This window comes from Malania oleifera, chromosome 10, assembly GCF_029873635.1.
Source record: "Malania oleifera isolate guangnan ecotype guangnan chromosome 10, ASM2987363v1, whole genome shotgun sequence".
Classification (NCBI taxonomy): domain Eukaryota; kingdom Viridiplantae; phylum Streptophyta; class Magnoliopsida; order Santalales; family Ximeniaceae; genus Malania; species Malania oleifera.
The window spans coordinates 8840812-8858932 of record NC_080426.1 but is presented as its reverse complement, the minus strand read 5'-3'; the positions used below and the strand labels follow the sequence as shown (position 1 = coordinate 8858932).

The window sequence follows — 18121 nt, the reverse complement described above, 5'->3', positions numbered from 1 at the left end:
GATAAAAAGTTATTTTATTATACAACATAACAGCGGAAGACAATATATACATATGTGTCAGAATACAATACCTAGAGTATCAATATACACATAAATACACAATACTATCTCATATCCAAAAACAACACAACCCTAGGGAATCACACCTCCCTAGTCCCAACTCACCCTCTATATCGGGGTCCCAGCTCCCTATGATCACGGAGCTCTATCACCTGATCTATCTCTGTCCCCTGAAAAATTTAGATAATTTGGGTGAGGCACATCTCAGTAAGAAGGAATAAATTATTTACAGGGTGTGGCCATATGAGTTTAGTTATAATACACTTTACTTTTCAAACCATCGTTTCATCTAGGAAAATACACTGATATGCACATTCACATAATCGTATAGATATACAACACAAGTTTTTCTTTTATAAGCTTTAACATCATTTCTCAAATTCAATGATTTCCAACACATATTAACCCGCAAAGTTCATAAGAATAGGGAAGATTACCCGCCCATACAGGTAGCTTCACTCTACCCTAACACGTTATGCAGCTGGGTATGGTCATATCTGATACCGATCAGGGCACTCACCTTACTTGGTAAGCTCTGAAGCGGAGAGTTTCACTTCGCATCAATTATTTATATTATTAACTCACGCGGTTCCTTTTCTCAATTTTATCATTCTTTATTTCTCAATTTCCATTCTTTATTTCATTTATCATTTTAGTCAATTTTATCATTCTTTCACTTTTCATTTCCACTTTACTTTCCGGATCATGAGTATCCTCGGTATCAAATACCAACATCGCATTTGTAACTCATGGCCACCCTGAGAATCTTTCTATACACCCCATGCTTCCCCCTATGGTCACGGTTGTGCGGCCCAAAGGCTAGATCTAACCGCGGTTGGCCGACCCGGTTATATCAAATATCATATCACATATTGCGTCTATAGTACAACTGGCCGGCCTATAACCCTGATCCAGACTCAGGGGGCCCAACAACCCTACACAATGGCACAGTCGACTGTCACGCCACACGCTCCAAGAGTCCGTGTGGTTACACTAACACCACTCGCAACGGTACCGTGCTCAATATCATAACCATCCAATAGGTTTTACCACCACATACCCGCAATCATTATGCGGTATTGGCATTTTATCATTCATATTTCACGTATTTCCACATTTCTCATTTTCATATTGTAGAATTAACATTGCAATATTTTCATTTCACATATTCACATTTCAATATCAGCATTCTCAACACATTTTATCATTTAAATGATATTTTCTCAGTTCATAATTCATCTCATCTCATACTATCATATACATAGCTTATTTCACAATTACTCAATATTTCTCAAAACACATTTCCATATTTCACCTTTCTTCATTTTCTCATGGAACACATTTCTTGCACATTTTACTTTCATCATTTTCCCACGTTTCAATTTTCATATTAAAATACATTTCAGTATCACATATTTCACAGGGTAAATCATCTAACTCAGTTTAAACATTTCTCAATATAAATCATATGCCACACAAATTTCATCTCATATTTATATTATAATAAATTTCAAGTAAAATAACATACACCATTTTTACATATTTCTCAACTCATAATTTTCATAAAAATACTGTTATAATTTATTTCCCTTACTTGACTTACTGAGAGTCTCGCTAGAATCCCAAAATCTCACGCCCTTGGCGTCCGAAATTTAACTCTTGCAATTTACACTTTTTCCAGATTAATTAATCTATTTCTCCAAAATAATACCTATCTAACCTTCCCTAGGTTCCATATACTTCAAATTAATATTTAAACTATCATTTAACACCCCTACTTAATTTTCTGAATTTTACCTGCGAGTTCCAAAATTACACCTATGGTGCTCACCTGGGTCATAAATTTCAGAAATCCTACTTCAGCCCCAGATGTTCAATATTTCGGTATTTCTAAATTAATGTTAATTAATTAAAAATAAGCTCTTTAATAACTCCCGTACCCCAAATTTGGGGTTTTGGTCCAACACCCCGACGAGAATTTCGTCCCGCTAGACTTATAGAGAATCATCCCTAGATTTTCGTGGTGGTGTCCGTTCGTCATTTAGGCTTATAATTTGTAAGAAATTAAAGAAAAATGGAAAAATGACTTACCACAGGAATACGCCTACGCCGCTCCTACCATCGATCCGCTCCGATAGAAATGACGGTAGCGGAGAATGAAGTCTAGTGGTATCTTCGGATTTTCGATTAGGCGAAAATCCGTCACGAAATCGGGGAGAGAGGGAGAGAGGAGAGGGAGAGAGTTCAAAGCTGCGTGGAATAAGAAAAGAAAAGAAAAGAAGAAGAAGAAGAAGAAGAAGAAGAGAAGAAGCCTCAAGCTTCCTTCAGGACAATAATAATAATAATAATAATATATTTAATTAATATTAATAATAATATATTTTATTAATAAAATAAATAAATTTTAATTATTTTTTAAATCCGATTAATTAATTAATTAATTAATTTTTTTTCAATCACTATACTAATCTTCTATAACCCTTTTTGGGGTTATTACACGATTTACATATTAATTCGTAATATAGTAAACTGCCCAGGAAAAATATACTTTCGTTGAAAACAAGGTCTGATCCTCTTCATAATTTTATTTAACTCAAAATACCTTCTATAAGAAAAAGGAGATGATCAACATTACACACTTTGGTTTTTCCCCAAATACAAATAATAATCAAAACTATCATTTTCATATGCCTAATTCATTCCGAAAAGCATATATTACATATACGAGTCTATATACTCAAGTTTAAACCATTCAAATACGAGAAAAAACTGACATAATCTATTCCCCTTACATGTTCCTGAAAATCTGCCTTCCACGTTCTTTGGAACGAATTATAACTTTTCCTTTAACTCGTTGAGGAAAGGGAAACCGACAAGCCAAGAGGAGGGAGAGAGGATTGGAGAGCATGAGGTGGTTGATCAATTAGCCTAGAGTTAGGTAGGTTGTCGATTTCCTATACTTGTTGGTTATAGATGGACATATTTATAAACACGATCCAAAAAAATAATACTATCATGAATAACAATATAAGTATAATAATTTTCATGGTTCTATTATAATTTTCAAGAAATCATTTTGTTCCTCCATTTTATATGCACTAGCAAAGCATGCAAAGCTTTTTCATGCGATCAAGTCTCCCAAAAGTAAGACCACAATATTCTAATAAATGTCATAAACCTTTGCAATTGTAGAGTTGATGCAAATATAACTTTTCACATCCTCTTATTGATTTTTGCAAAATTGACAAATTCAATCTTTTGTTTTTAGAGATTAAACCACATTTGTTGATTTTGTTAAGTGAAAAAATGTCCTCGACAAGGTTTAAGAAAAGAAAAAAACAATTACACCGCGTTTGGTGTATGAATTTTAGCCATTAAATTTGATTTTAAGTGAATTTGAATAAATTTTAACATAACATTATATTATATTTCATCAAAATTTAAAACCTCTCAAAACATAAAATTGAAATCTAAGGAGTCATCCCATAAATTCTCCACTTAAATAACCCATCGTCAACAATAAAAGGGAATTGCTAAAGAACTTTCACAACTTCCCATAAGATGACTTTGCCCCATCTTCATTGTATTTTATTTTTTAAACCGCGATGCTAGAAGGAATAGGTAATTTAAGATAGCATTTCTTTCCTCTTCCGACAAAAAATTGTATTCAATTCATCCAGACACCAACTTTTTCCCAGCGTTGCATTATTTTAATGGGGCAAGATTGCTCCGGGAAAGGCGATACATTTTTCATTATTCAAAAGTCAAAACAACGTAGAACATGGCTACAGATTTTGTTCACAAGGGGAAGGGGTGGCAGCAAGGATGTCCCGGCAATGCAATTCCACATTTCCACTTTTCCTTTTCGCAAAAAGGATATATTTCCCAGCCACATAATGCAGAGATATCACCATCCATTCATTCCTGTGTTTACCCACACTCACAAAACACAGTGGAAATCATTTCCCCTGTGGCCCCACAAACAGCCACGAATCCGTACCTCGACACGAAAAGTGCACTCGCCGGAGCGCGTGGCAGCACGTTCACAGCGCCGGTAACTGTGATGCCGGCAACGGAGAATACCACATTCTAGCGACCTCAAATTCTTTCCGTGCATCAGACACTGACACCCTGCATATTCTGGTTTGTTCGTCGCCGAAACGCGCGGAATAGAGCGAGGGCTCATGTTTGTCGCGTGGAGGTGAGCACATGGAATCCCTGCTGTCCGCGAATAAGATGCCCGCCAACTGCGGATTAATCTACAGCGGCACAACGCGCTCAAACGCGCGTTTGAATTTAGTTTCCCAGCGAGTCGTACATTTTCATATTTTTGTCGTCTCCTTCTCGTCTAGGGGTAAACCCTAGTCACTCTCTGGCTCCGGTCTCTCCCCCCAGTTGCCCATCGATCAGAGTAACTATCGGACCACCAAACCCTAGAGTTCTCCTCCGCTTGGCCGTCTTCTTCCTGGTGTTCTGCATTTCGCGAGATCGAAGTCTGCCGGCCTCGCACAACCGGAGAGTAGAGGCCTCGGAAGCTGCACTCCGGCAAGGCGATCAGCTCGGTCGTTGAAACTTGAAATTGCGGTTTTTATTCAGGTGTTTTACGGTCTTTGTTTCCGGTTTCGTCGTTGCATTTGAGTATTTCTGCAATCCAACTCATGCATGTGTGTGTTCCATGAGTAGTGCAATCATGCAATCTAAATTTCTGTTTGCTTTTGTTTAGTGTGAAGTCAAAGGCACGTGGTCGCGCTATGTAAATTTCGAAGTCGTAATCAATTAATGTTATTTCTAGCAGCCTGGTGTAGTTTGAGTTTCGGGAGTTTGTAGCATTGCGTAGGTTTGTTATTTCTGAGTCCCAAAGTTTGTTATACCTTTGGATTAAAATTTTGTTATATAGACTCCAAATGGTCAATTATTCCTGTGCTGCATTGGTTCTTCTTTGGACTCTTAATTATGTTTAATGGTTTTGGCTTTATGGAATATGCTTCCCTATTGCAGCTGATTATGTAAATTACCCTGATAGAAAAATAAAAGTTGTTTTTGACATGATGTTTACTTGATAGAAAAATAAAATTTGTTTTTGACATGATGTTTACTTTACTCTTTTTGGATTTTCCAGATCCTTTTTTCTGTAATTTCAATGGGAAGTTCACCAAATCACAGTTCAGAGGAGGATACGGATGTGAGTGAATCCGAAATGGATGAATATGAAGATAAATCTTATAAAGAACTGAAGAATGGGACTCACAATGTAAAAGTTTCAGAGGATGCTTTTACTTGCCCATTCTGTCCCAATAAAAGAAAAAGAGATTTCCTTTATAAGGAACTCATCCAACATGCAACAGGGGTGGGTAATTGTACCTCAAATAAGAGAAGCGCAAAAGATAAAGCAAATCACCTAGCACTGGTGAAGTACTTGGAAAAGGATCTAGCAAATGTAGGTGGTCCATCAAAGCCTGTGGATGGGGCTGATCCTCCTATTGGTTGTGATCATGATGAGAAATTTATGTGGCCCTGGACAGGCATTGTTGTTAATCTTCCAACTGAATTTAAAGATGGGCGTTATGTCGGAGAAAGTGGATCCAAGCTGAGAGACCAATTAATAAGGAGAGGGTTCAACCCTATCAGAGTTCATCCACTGTGGAATTATAGGGGCCATTCAGGAAGTGCTGTGGTGGAATTTAACAAAGACTGGCCTGGGTTGCATAATGCCTTGTCATTTGAGAAGGCCTATGAGGCAGATCATCACGGGAAGAAGGACTGGCAGGCATGTAACGGCAAAGGATCTGATCTTTATGCTTGGGTTGCGCGTGCCGATGACTACAATTCTACAGGGATTGTTGGAGATCATCTCCGGAAGGTTGGAGATCTTAAAACGATATCTGATATTATAGCAGAAGAAGCCCGAAAGACCAGTAAACTTCTAACTAACCTGACAAATGTAATTGAGGACAAGAACAGGCACATGAAAGAAATAGAATCCAAATTCAACGAGACTTCTGTGTCCCTCAACATCCTAATTGAAGAGAAAGATAAGCTTCATTTAGCCTATAATGAAGGTATGTTTCATTATGGAGCTCGACTGCAATTTTTGTTTACTCACTAAAGCTGGATCAAAATACAATCTAATAAACTGGTTGTGTAGATCCAATGTCCAAGGGGTTTATCTGTACAGACACTCAATAGTTAGTTAAACTGGCAAATATTTTTCATTATGAATCTGCGTAATTTCAATAATCTTTGTTTTACTAGGCAATTTTAATGACAGTGCTTTATTCTATGTTTATTTGGCTCTTATCAGAGATAAGAAAGATACAGCTCAGTGCACGGGATCATTTTCAGAAAATTTTTAATGACCATGAAAAGCTTAAGTTGCAGTTGGAATCTCAGAGGAAAGAGCTGGAGTCGCGTGTTGAAGAATTAGAAAAGCGTGAGGCTAAAAATGAAAGTGAAAGAAAAAAAGTTTTTGAAGAGATAGAAAAGGTGCTGCATCTTGTGCTTGGGTCTTGCATGTTGTTTCAGTTTAAACCATTTCTACTAATTAAGCGAGTAGGGGACTTTTGTATCATTCTGAAAGTAAAGTGTGTTTAAACTATCACTACCCTATGTTCTACAGTTTTTTAGTGGTTGTCCTCTATGATACATGCTGAACAGTTTTTTTGCACACTTTATGCTTATTTTTAAAATTTAAAATTTTACAAAAAAATAATACCCCTGAAATCTGTGGAGCACACACATCATGCATGCCCGCTACCCAGAGAAAATTAATTGATCTGGTGCTAATTGGTAATGAAGTGCCTGGTTATGAATGTTCGATGTCTCACTGATCCTTGAAGGAGCAAGTCTTAAAAAGTAGCGCCTTAAGTGCTGTTGCTTATTGATTGTGATGGAATGATGGACCAATGAATCCAACTTGCATGACTAGAATGCAAATACATTTAATGTGATGAAGTAATGCGGGCAGTTTTCAGAACAAGATAAAAGTCATTGTTATTGGACTAGTCATTGCCTGAATCCATCAGTGATATGTGTTGCAACTAAATGGCCTGTCTTTATGACTAGTGTATTTGTTTATCTTATTCATTAAATCAATTTCACTGCCAAGTAGTCAACTAAATAATTTTTGGCCCCAATATTGTAGACATCTTTTTGAGACATCTTAATGATCTGCTTCGTTCATCACACACCTTACTTTTCTTTGTTGAACGATTAGGAGATCTTTTATCCAAAGCTTTTTAAAAAACACTGTAGAATTAGCTTTTTAAAAGCACTGTAAAATTATCTTTTAGTCGTGAGTGTCTGGCCTTATTTGTGATTGCAACTTTGGGGCTTTGGCTTGTTTATGCCAAAGCGTTTTGGTCAAAGGAAATCCTTAACACTACAGGTTTATTTTTGTTCTTTCAGAATGCCTTGAGAAATAGTTCACTTCAACTGGCAGCTTTGGAGCAAAAGAAGTCTGATGAAAAGGTGTGGAAATTGGCTGAAGACCAGAAGGTTTGTTGATTCTTTCTTTTTGGAACTGATGAATAAATGGAACAGTTGAGTTGATTTCTGAAATAATTTGTTCCGTGGCATTTGGTCTATTAATTTCAGAGGGAAAAAGAGAGACTTCACAAGAAAATAATTCAACTTGAAAAGCAACTGGATAAAAAGCAAGCACTGGCATTGGAAATTGAGCGCTTAAAGGGGACATTAAATGTTATGAAGCACATGGGAGATGAAGGCGATACAGAAGTTATGAAAAAGATGGAGGAAATATTCAAGCTTTTGAGGGAGAAGGAAGGATCACTTGAGGATTTAGAAGCACTGTACCAAACTCTTATAGTGAAGGAGCGAATGAGCAATGATGAGCTGCAAGATGCTCGTAAAGAATTGATAAGTGTAATTCCTCTGATTTTAAATTATAGTTTCAAAATCCTGACACTGCCAGCAAATTTTTCAAGTCTGATTGAGAGGCGTTTTGTAGTTTTGATGTTCATAATATAAATTTTTGAAAATATGGTTTTCGGGTGGTCTAAACTAGTTTGTGGTCCATTTGGCAAATTATTGGGCTGCCCTGTATTGCTTAATTTAAACAATTTTAAATGATGTGGATAAATTGAAGAAATAACTTCTGATGGGTTGAATAGCAGCATGGAAGTTGTGCAAGTCATGTTACTGATTGGTGGTACAAAACCACCTGGCATTATAGTGATGTTTATAAATCACAATTCCTTAAATCCTTGTTTAAGCATAGGAAGTAGGAACACAGTGATGCTGACTTGTGAGTTATAGGTATTCCTCTTTTTCCATTCTAAACTTCAACTCTTGTCAATATGGGGTTTCTAAGTTATCATCATGTAAGAGGAACACACCCTTTTAGTTGTTGATGTGAATGCTTTGTACTGAGACTTGCTGATTTATCAATGTTCAAACCGGTAACATGATTTGCTGATTGGAGTTTATTTGATGTTTTCTTTGAAATTTTGTATTATGATTTGTTACCTGTGAGTACTGGAGCTTGCTGAAAGACTGATTTCCATTTTATTTGTAGGGCTTGAAAGAAATGTCAAGTGGTTCTCATATTCGTGTCAGGAGAATGGGGGAACTGGACAACAAACCATTTCATGAAGCAACCAAGAGAAAGTATCCTGAGGACGAAGCAGATGAACGAGCTCTAGAACTTTGTTCATTGTGGGAGGAGTACCTTCGAGATCCAGAGTGGCATCCTTTTAAAGTTGTTGAGGTTGAAGGGGAGCATAAGGTTTGGATTTCATAGATCGCTTTGTCATCTGCTCTTCTTATCCCGACTTGGCTGTCTGCATCGCTTCCATTTGCCATGGATGTCATGCATGTGCATGATTTAGTCTTTGTACTGCTAACTGAGATTTGGCACAACATGGCATTTGCATTAATCTGTTGTGATCAGCATAATCTTCTATCACGTGAAATTGAAATAATTGTATGACTGCATTAAAGTGTCATGGTCTCTAATCTTGTACTCTCTCTCTCTCTCACATGCACACATACACACACACAGAAAAGTTGCTGCCACAAACACGCCAGATTATTTTGAACAAAATTCTTTTGCTCCCATTGGCTGCACTAGACAGGCTTCATATTTTCTCACCATCATGATTTATTTAAATTCTTTTGCTCCATTCTATCTTGGCAGAAGCTATAAATTGGATCAGCTGGCTGCTTCAATGTGCCGTGTTGTATGAGTTGATAGTGGCAAATCTAATAAGCTGTAGCAACAGGGTGCTTCAATTGTCAATGCTGCATGAACTGATAGTCCTCTCTCTCTCTCTCTCTCTCTCTCTCTCACCCCTTAAGTACAGATACAAGCATATTAAAACCTTTAACTTGTGCCACTATGCATATGCTATTTACTCATCTGCAGGCAACAAGGTTTTTATACTTTTCAATCAAACCCATGCCTTGTTTTAAAATCTAAAATTCTCAGAAGTGAATACATACAATGCTTGTGTATGTGTTATTTGTGCTTGATTTTTATCATTTAAGTGATATAAGGACATTTAATTCCATTGGTTTTATATTTGTGCTTTGCATTGAATAGTTCTTCCTTGCTTCCTTTGCTTTGATTTTGCCATGTTTTGATTTGCTTAATCCCTGGTACAGGAAATAATAAATGATGATGATGAAAAATTGAAAGGCTTGAGGAATGAGTTTGGGAATGAAATGTACAAAGCTGTGACAGCAGCCTTGATGGAGATAAATGAATATAACCCAAGTGGGAGGTATATTATCACAGAACTATGGAACTATGACAAAGGAAGGAAAGCTACTCTTAAAGAGGGAGTGTCTTTTATACTTGACAGATGGAAAGCATATAAACGCCTAAGAGTATTGTGAAGGTTGGTATTTAGTTTTGCTTTGTGTACTATTTATCTGTCATTTTCTATGTAGTTTGACAATGGTTGATAAATGAAATGACCATTGAAATGTTGATAAAGAATTACTAATTGGATTGTAGTTTAACCATGATCGTATGCAATGGCTGTTGCATAGACTCTTGTGTAAGGGCTATTTTGGATAACGAATTTTATAAATGATGGGTCTAGGTTGTCACCTTGAAGTGACAAGCTGTGTTGCGGCCCATGCATTGTGTCAAATATTTGAGGGTTCTTGCATCATTCTAGACGTGACACAGGTAAAGAAGTTCGTTTAGGAGACTAGGGTAAGATAGCAACATGGAATATAGGGTTAGTTACAATTAAAAGCATGGAGATAATTGACACAATGATTAGAAGAAAAATTAACTAATTTGCCTTCAAGAAACTAAGTGGGTAGGGGAAGCTAGAGAAATTGAAAAATCAAGATTTGAACTTTGCGACTAGAAAAGAAAAACATAATATTGGGTTAGGAATCATTGTAGACAAAGACATATTGTTGTAGATGTTAAAAGAGTTGGGGATAGATTCCTAAAAATCAAATGATCTTAGGTCAAGTGATAACAAATGTCATTAGTGCTTATGCTCCTTAAATAAGCTTAGCAAAAAACCTTAAAAGACAAATTTGGGAAGATACAAATAGTATTATTCAAGGATATTAGGGACTGAAAAAATATTCATAGGAGTTTATATGAATGGACGCATTGGAAAGGACAATAAAGATTACAAGAGGATGCATGGAGGACATGAATATGAAGATAAAATGACTCTAGAGATATGATCTCAGATTTCGCCATGTCATATGATCTTATTACGATGAGTACCTGCTTGAAGAAGAGAGAAGAACACTTAATAACCTTCAAGAGTGGATAAAATAAAAGTTAAATAGATTTTTTCTTAACTAGGAGGATAGATCGTTTATCATGTAAGAATGTAAAGTATTCCCTACACATTATGGAGTTCTAGTGTTAGATATACGTGAAAATATGGAAGAGTAAGGGTAACATAAATCAATGCAAAAATGATGGTGGAACTAAAGGGAGAAAATATAATAAAATTTAAAGATAAAATGATCAAAGAGGGTGATTGGACAAGAGAGGATAGTGTAGATGCAAACACTCTTTGGAGTAGGATAGCTAGTTTTATTAAAAAGATAGCAAAAGAGATCATAGGTGAATCTAGTGGATGATGCTCGGCTAGTAAAGAAAGTTGATGGTGGAATCAAGATGTCCAAAAAACTGTAAAGACAAAAAGAATTTGGTATAAAACATGGCAAAAATATAGAAACATGGAAACCTTTGAAAAGTACAAAGGCAAGAAAAGATGCAAAGAATGCTGTTAGTGAAGCTAAACATAGAGCATATGATAATTTATATGCTAGATTAGATACAAAAGAAGGGAAAAAAGACATATATATACTTGTTAGAGCTAGAGAAAGAAAGACTAGTGACTCAAGTGATTTAACATGCATGAAAAATGAGAATGATAAAGACATAAAAGAAAGATGGTGAAGTTACTTTAATAAGTTGTTTAATGAAAACTTAGTAGAAGGCTTAATCTTAGAATTAACAAATGATAAAAGAGTAAAAAAATTGAGATTTATTTACAAAATCAAAGTTAATGAAGTTAAGTTTGGAAATGCCTAGTTGGTAATGGAATTATATGATTAACTGATTTATTTTACACAAGTATAAAAACTAAGAAAATGCTGAATGGAGGAAAAACACTTAATACCTATATACAAATAAATGAGATATCCAAAATTGTAATAACTATTGTGGAATTAAACTTATGAGTCATACAATGAAATTTTCAGGAATGGTAATTGAATAAAGACTAATTTTAGAAACGATGATCTTAAAAAATCAATTTGGTTTTATGTTTGGAAATCAACTACAAAAACTATATATCTTTTAAGAAGATTAATGAAAGTGTTTAGGGAAAAGAAGAGGGACTTGCATATGGTTTTATTGACGTAGATTATTGACTTGGAGAAAGTGGCTGGGTACTTAGAAATTCTATGGTGGGTTATAGGAAAAAAAGGACTCTGTAGTAGGTGTAGTAGGTTATTGATGTTATTAAGGATATATGTATAGAGTAATGACTGACATTAGGACTACAAGTGAAGAGTCTAGAGAATTTCCAATCACAATAAGTATACCTTAAGCCTGTATCTTTCTGCACTAGTGCTGGTTGGACTTACTAGGAGTATCTAAAATGAGGTTTCATGATGTATGTTGTTTGCAGGTATATTGTCGTTGATTGATGAAACTAGGGGTGGAGTAGAATCTGATTTAGAATTATAAAAGGTAGCTTTAGGGTTTAGAGGTTTTAGGATAAATAAAATAAGACAAAATATCTGAAATGTAATTTCGTAGAACGAATGTTGGTAAAGGATTAAACTCGATGGTCAATATATTAATTGCATTACTAAATTCAAAACTTTGGATCTATTATGTAAGCTAAAGGAGAAATTGAAGTTGTACATAGAATTAGAGCAGGGTGAATAAAATAGAGAGATGATTTGGGCATGTTGGGTGATCGAAGAATCCCCTTAAAATTAAAAATAAAATTTTATAGCACGACTATGATTGTGCTATATGGATCAAAATATTAGCTAAGAAATTGTATCCAAAAAGTAAAAGTTGCTGAAATGAGAATGCTAAGGTATCCAGTGGTATAATGTTGAATGATAAAGTAAGGAATAAATATATTTGTTGTAAGTTAGATATAGCACTTATAGAAGGTAAGATTTGAGAGGGGTCACTCTAGTAGTTTGGGCATCGACAATGTAGGCCAAATAGTGTTGTAGTGAGGATAAGTGAGCTAGTTACTTTTAGGAGCAGTAGAAGGGGTAGGGATAGACCAAAAATATAGTGGAATGAGATTATGAGTAAGGATTTTATAGTTTTTAAATTATCAAAGAAATTGCTACCATCGTGTAAATTGGTAGTAAAGGATTCATGTAGCCAACCCCACCTAGTAGGACTTGAGGCTTGGGTTTTTTTTTTTTTGTTGTATTGGACTTGAGTTCAGTGTTTATAAATCCTGGGATGACTAAGACTCTTTATTTGGGCGACTCTTGTTTTAGTGTGGAATTGCCTACTACCGTCTCTACTAGTCTTTGAAATTCCTTCTCATGGACAAGTGTTTTTTTATTTTTTTTTATTTTTACAAATGGCTCATAAAGAGATGGAATTTGAAGAGGTTGAGGGGTCAAAATTCCAAATTGAAGCCTTGGGAGGATTTCCCAAATGGACCAAATCCCAAGTTTTGCTATTCAAGCAGAGTAGAAATCCTTAGTTCTAATGAAATACCTTTTCCAGACTGGCTCAAAGGGAAAATTTTCATATAAATCATATATGGTTTAGTTTTCCTGCATGAATTGATGAGATCTCATTCTCGCCTACTTTATGCACCTCTTTATATCAGGTTCAGAAGTGCCAAAAGCAGGCCTCATCTTTTTTGTGTTCTTAGTTTATCTTTGGATGTGAATAAAATTTTGATAAGATGGCTATAAAACCAGTTATGTTGAGCGGATCAACTTGGACTGCTAAGAAACATGTCCAAAAAGTAAATGTAGGTGGAATGAAAATGTTAAAGGTGGGCAAATAGTGTAACTATAAGATAAGGAATGAACGCATCCATGGTATGTTAGGAGTGACACTTGTAGAAGGTATGGGAGTGTGATCAATATGTCGGGCATTTGCAATGTAGACCAAATAACACTCCATCAGAGAAGAATCATTTGGTTGATATTAAAAGGTTGCATGAGGGAAAGGGTAGATTAATTATGATTGAGGTGGTAAGCAAGGATTTGACAGCAGTCCAATTTTCGAAGCTATATTAATATGTCGGGCATTTGCGATGTAGACTAAATAACACTTCATTGGGGAAGAATGGTTTGTTGATGTTTAGAGGTTGATGAGGGAAAGGGTAGATTATGATTGAGGTGGTAAGCAAGGATTTGACAGCAGTCCAATTTTCAAAGCCATCATGCTAGAAGGTATAGAGTGCTGGAAAAGGACTTATGTAGACTTGTAGCTGACTCTATCCTGTGGTACTAGAGCTTGGTGGTGGTTCTTGCTGATGTTAAATAAATCTTATATTCAAACAATTATTGTGGGATGTGCAAGTAATAATTGTCAAAGATGAAAGAAAATGACTGCATTTAAATATGTCCTGTTTATTACCCTACTCGCTGAGAAGAGAGAAAATGATCGGGGCCAATAGTCTAGAAAAACCCCAAAGTACAGGTTAGGATATTCGTTTTATATCAAGTTTGCAAAATATAATTGTGCTTCTATTTGGTGAAAAATTTTAATTGCCTTTAATTAATGTGTGCATGTATCATATCAGTGTAAATATTGGGATACCATGTATGTATGCAATCCCAAATTGTTATCATTTTGATTACCTTTCTGAGCGTGATTGATTGGATTAATCACTGTAGGATATCCATCACCTACTTTTGCTCATCAGAGAAGGCAATGATACCTATTGAGCAGTGGAGCTAATTACATCCTGTTATATACAGGCACTTAACTTAGAGAGTCTAGGCCTGTTAACATGGCAGGTTAATCAGGTATCTTGAATCATTCTGAGATGCAACTGAAAACCAGCAAGTTCTCCTCTTCCCCCCTCCCCAGGTTATATTGCTCAATGAATGAAGAGCGGTGATGTTTTTCATCTGCTGATTCTTACTCCTCCACTTCTCCTCATTAACTAATAGCAGGTTTGAGTTTTTATCTGCATTTTCTTTCTTTTTTGTGCATAGAACCTATGGTTATCAATTTTTTTATTTCACTAAAAACACTAGCAATCTAATGTTTGGATTTTATTTTAGCTGGTTTGAGTTTTCCATTGGTTCTTAAACAATATATATATATATATATATTCAGTTTTGACAGTTAAAGAGTGAATGGAATCATTTTGTGGCACCAAGGGGGTGCCAACTCGTATATAAAGAGACCCATTTATGAGGAATAAGATCGAATGGGTGTAAAAAAGCTTGTACATCCAAGAAAAGTGATGACAATTAAACCAAAAATGCAAGGTTTCGATCCACGCATCCTTCATAATTTTTAGTGTTATTTTTTATTTTTTTTCCCTTGAAGATTCTCTCATTTCTTTTCCTACTCACACCCCAAATAAAGGTGAGTGGATCAAAGGAATGAGTTTTTTCATCTTTGTACATGTATGTACAGCTTCAAGTCCAACCTAACATCTTCAGCTGCATTTTTTTTTTAACAGAGCTGACATTTGTTTACAAGGATTAGATTCCCCTCCCCCCTCTCTTTTGCAGGTTGTTTATTGTCAAAATCCTCTCCTTGGTTTATTCCTTCAAAAAAATAAAAAACTATCTTTGTCAGAGCAAAATTTCTCCAGATGGCCTTTTTTGGGGAAATTAACCCTTGTGCAGACCAAGTTCCTTTTTGATGAGGCCCCACTAGTAAGATCTAGCGTTAAAACAACTTCCATTATCAGTATCCGCATTGGATGATCTTCCAAATTTATGTTTACTATTTTGTAGAAAGTAAAAGAAGTCTGAAATGACCTGTATCTCCCAATCTTGATCACTTCTCTCTAATGGGATATTTTAAACAACTACTCCTCTGAAGGAACGAGCATGGGAATAGGAAGGATCTTTTGAGAGATAGGGAAATTGAGATTTCAGAGGGGTTTCTACACACAATCTCCAATGATGAAGAAAAGAATCGAATTTCCTTTGAAAAGAAAATTAGGGTTAGTCTCTATGTCTCATAGTCCTTTAAGTGGCTAGAATGGGCTGGTATGTACAGTTTCAGTCTTTAACTGGTGCATATATATTCTCTTCCCAGTTAACTTATTCATTTGTATTCCATGGGCCAGTATTTGTCTATTCCTCTTATGTAGGGCATACCATCTATTCTGCTGGTACACAAATTTTAGTATTTTTTGAAGGGTAAATATCATTCCTTATTGCTTGCTTCTGCATGCAAGAGTTGCTCCTTATTTGAGCTCAATATTTACCAGTAGGAAGAAAGAAAGATCTTTAATGACGATGAGTTTTCAATGCTAAGAATGCCTTTGATTTGTGGAAAGTGATACACTATGTCTAAAGCATTCATTCCCCAAATTTTGGCCATGGGTGCTGCATCATCTTGCCTATAATCTGAGTCTAAACTCCATGCTACTTTTATGCTGTTTGGGGTGTGCCCCCTGCCAGCATCATCAATGTTTCAGGAAGTTTTAAACTTTGAACCTCTCCATGCCACTGACACTATTGACATATGTGCTTCTGTTGTATATGTGGAATGGTTTTGGTTGGATGACTGAAAGTATAAATAGTCTTGACACTGTTTGCTTATACTTAATGCTTAAAAATCCACTTTTTTCCATGTGCTTTTGTTGGAACAGAATGGGTTAGGAGTTGGATGGCATAAAAAATTGTATTAAAAACATGTACGACCAATTCCACTTCCTTCTTTAGTACCAAGCTTATCATCTCATCACTATATTTAAATGAAAAAATTGTTGGCGGGCCCATCAAATGCTTTATTAATCTCTCTGCATTTTTTGTTGGGGAGGGGTTGATAAACCATGCAATTGTTGGCAGCAGTATCAGGTTCTGTATTCTACAAACTGCAAAACAAAGAAATCATCTTTCCTTTAAAAGGTATGTGAGACACCAATTTTTCCTTAGAAATAGAGGTTGGCTGTGGATGCCTATTCACTTCAGATGGTATATAAATAAATTTGAATACCTGTGCAAAATCATGTATATAATAAACTCCTCATTTCAATAGCATCCTTGTTTATTAGCATTGCAGTTGTAACACAATACATCTTCATTTAATTTGTTTATAAAATTTATTAATTCCTTTAGTTTGTACTATTTTTATAATTTAATTAGCCCTCTGTTTGGAAAGGCCTCAGATTTGGATTTGTATTGGATTTGAATAAAATGTAATATAAAATTGTACTAAAATTTGTTCAAATGCACTTAAATTCAAATCCAATGTCTAAATTCTTTTTGTGTCAGTCGGGAGATTTTAAGATATAAGGTAGAAACCAAAGAAAGAGATGTTGGTAGTTGTGAATTATTAACGAGCGAGTTATGGATTCATAAGTGGTAGGTAAGTACCCAAGATGTTTGTGGTTGTGAATTATTAATGAGTGAGTTATGGATACATAAGTGGTATATGCAAGTACCCATAGACTAGTTATTGGAGGCTTTTTATTTTTCCTGTAGTGGCGTAGTGCCATTAGTTTTCCTATTCTACTAATACTTTGAACAGGGATATTGGACCCCAGAGTAGGGGAACCCCACTTCCATATATGTATATAGAATAATATCCCTTTGAAAGATGTAAAGTCTTTCGGTTCTGGTAATTTTTCTCATATGGAAGCGCTAATGATATTTGATGCTACAGGAAATAACAGATGGAGTGCTGAGGTGAAGTGGCATGCTGGCATGTGTTGCGCGAGATGTCGGAAGACACCAGCATGTGGAAGAATGAGAGAATAATTTTATTTGATGGTTGTACACTTGTACCAGCAAATTGTTTACTCTTGTGTAAATTTTCAAAATTATGTTATAGGAGTATGTGCACCCAGGATACAGCTTTCTGGGAATGAACTGCAATATTGCGGACATATATTGACGTCGTTAGCGGTGTAGAGAAAAACAAATGTGGAAAGAGGACCTGCTTAATCATGTAATGTTCAATCCGTGTTGCATCATTCCTTCACTGATTGTTGAATGGTGACATGGAATTATAAGTATGCCGCAGTAGTATACATGCAAATACGTAGACCAGTCCACCAGGCTAGAAGCAGGACCTCAATAAGGTGACTTGGCATAGATGAGATCCAGCTTGGGCGGGTTAGGCCTAAAAATTGGTATTCTGTAGAATTACAAAGGTGATCGAGGCCGTAGCGCTGGTTTATAGCATTTGAAGATATCGGTATGATCCCCTCGTGAATTAGTGGTGCTTATTTCGTAAGACGAGTAAAACGTGGTGCCATTTGGGGCCACTGGGTAATTTGGTTTTGGGCAGATTGATGTTATTTTCCAAATCATGCATGCATGAATGGTTTATTCACACAAGGTGCGATGTCAACGTGCATGTGTTTAAATTGCATTTCCAAAATTGGATGCATTGCATTTAAATCTAAGGGGTGAA

General features: G+C 35.8%; 1 protein-coding gene across 4 annotated transcripts; it reads left to right on the top strand.

Annotated features, from left to right (window-relative positions):
* Positions 1–3988: 3988 nt before the first annotated feature.
* LOC131165316 (protein INVOLVED IN DE NOVO 2) lies at positions 3989–17686 on the top strand. 4 transcript variants are annotated; one of them, XM_058122976.1, is made up of 9 exons: positions 4372–4656; positions 4784–4897; positions 5180–6119; positions 6362–6543; positions 7465–7554; positions 7654–7941; positions 8594–8803; positions 9682–9917; positions 17369–17686. In XM_058122976.1, the coding sequence occupies exons 3-8, from the start codon at positions 5201–5203 to the stop codon at positions 9913–9915; spliced, it is 1923 nt and encodes a 640-aa protein (XP_057978959.1). In that variant the 5' UTR covers positions 4372–4656; positions 4784–4897; positions 5180–5200; the 3' UTR covers positions 9916–9917; positions 17369–17686. The 4 variants fall into 4 exon arrangements, with proteins under 4 accessions (XP_057978961.1, XP_057978958.1, XP_057978960.1 ...); XM_058122978.1 differs by lacking the exon at positions 4784–4897 and having other exon boundaries at positions 3989–4656; XM_058122975.1 differs by lacking the exon at positions 4784–4897 and having other exon boundaries at positions 4025–4656; positions 14407–17686.
* Positions 17687–18121: the final 435 nt, after the last annotated feature.

Coding starts and splice junctions, on each gene's coding strand:
- LOC131165316 (XM_058122978.1), top strand. CDS start 5,201: ATGGGAAGTTCACCAAATCACAGTTCAGAGGAGGATACGGATGTGAGT. Junction 7,555..7,653: donor AATTGGCTGAAGACCAGAAG/GTTTGTTGATTC, acceptor TATTAATTTCAG/AGGGAAAAAGAGAGACTTCA. Junction 7,942..8,593: donor CTCGTAAAGAATTGATAAGT/GTAATTCCTCTG, acceptor TTTTATTTGTAG/GGCTTGAAAGAAATGTCAAG.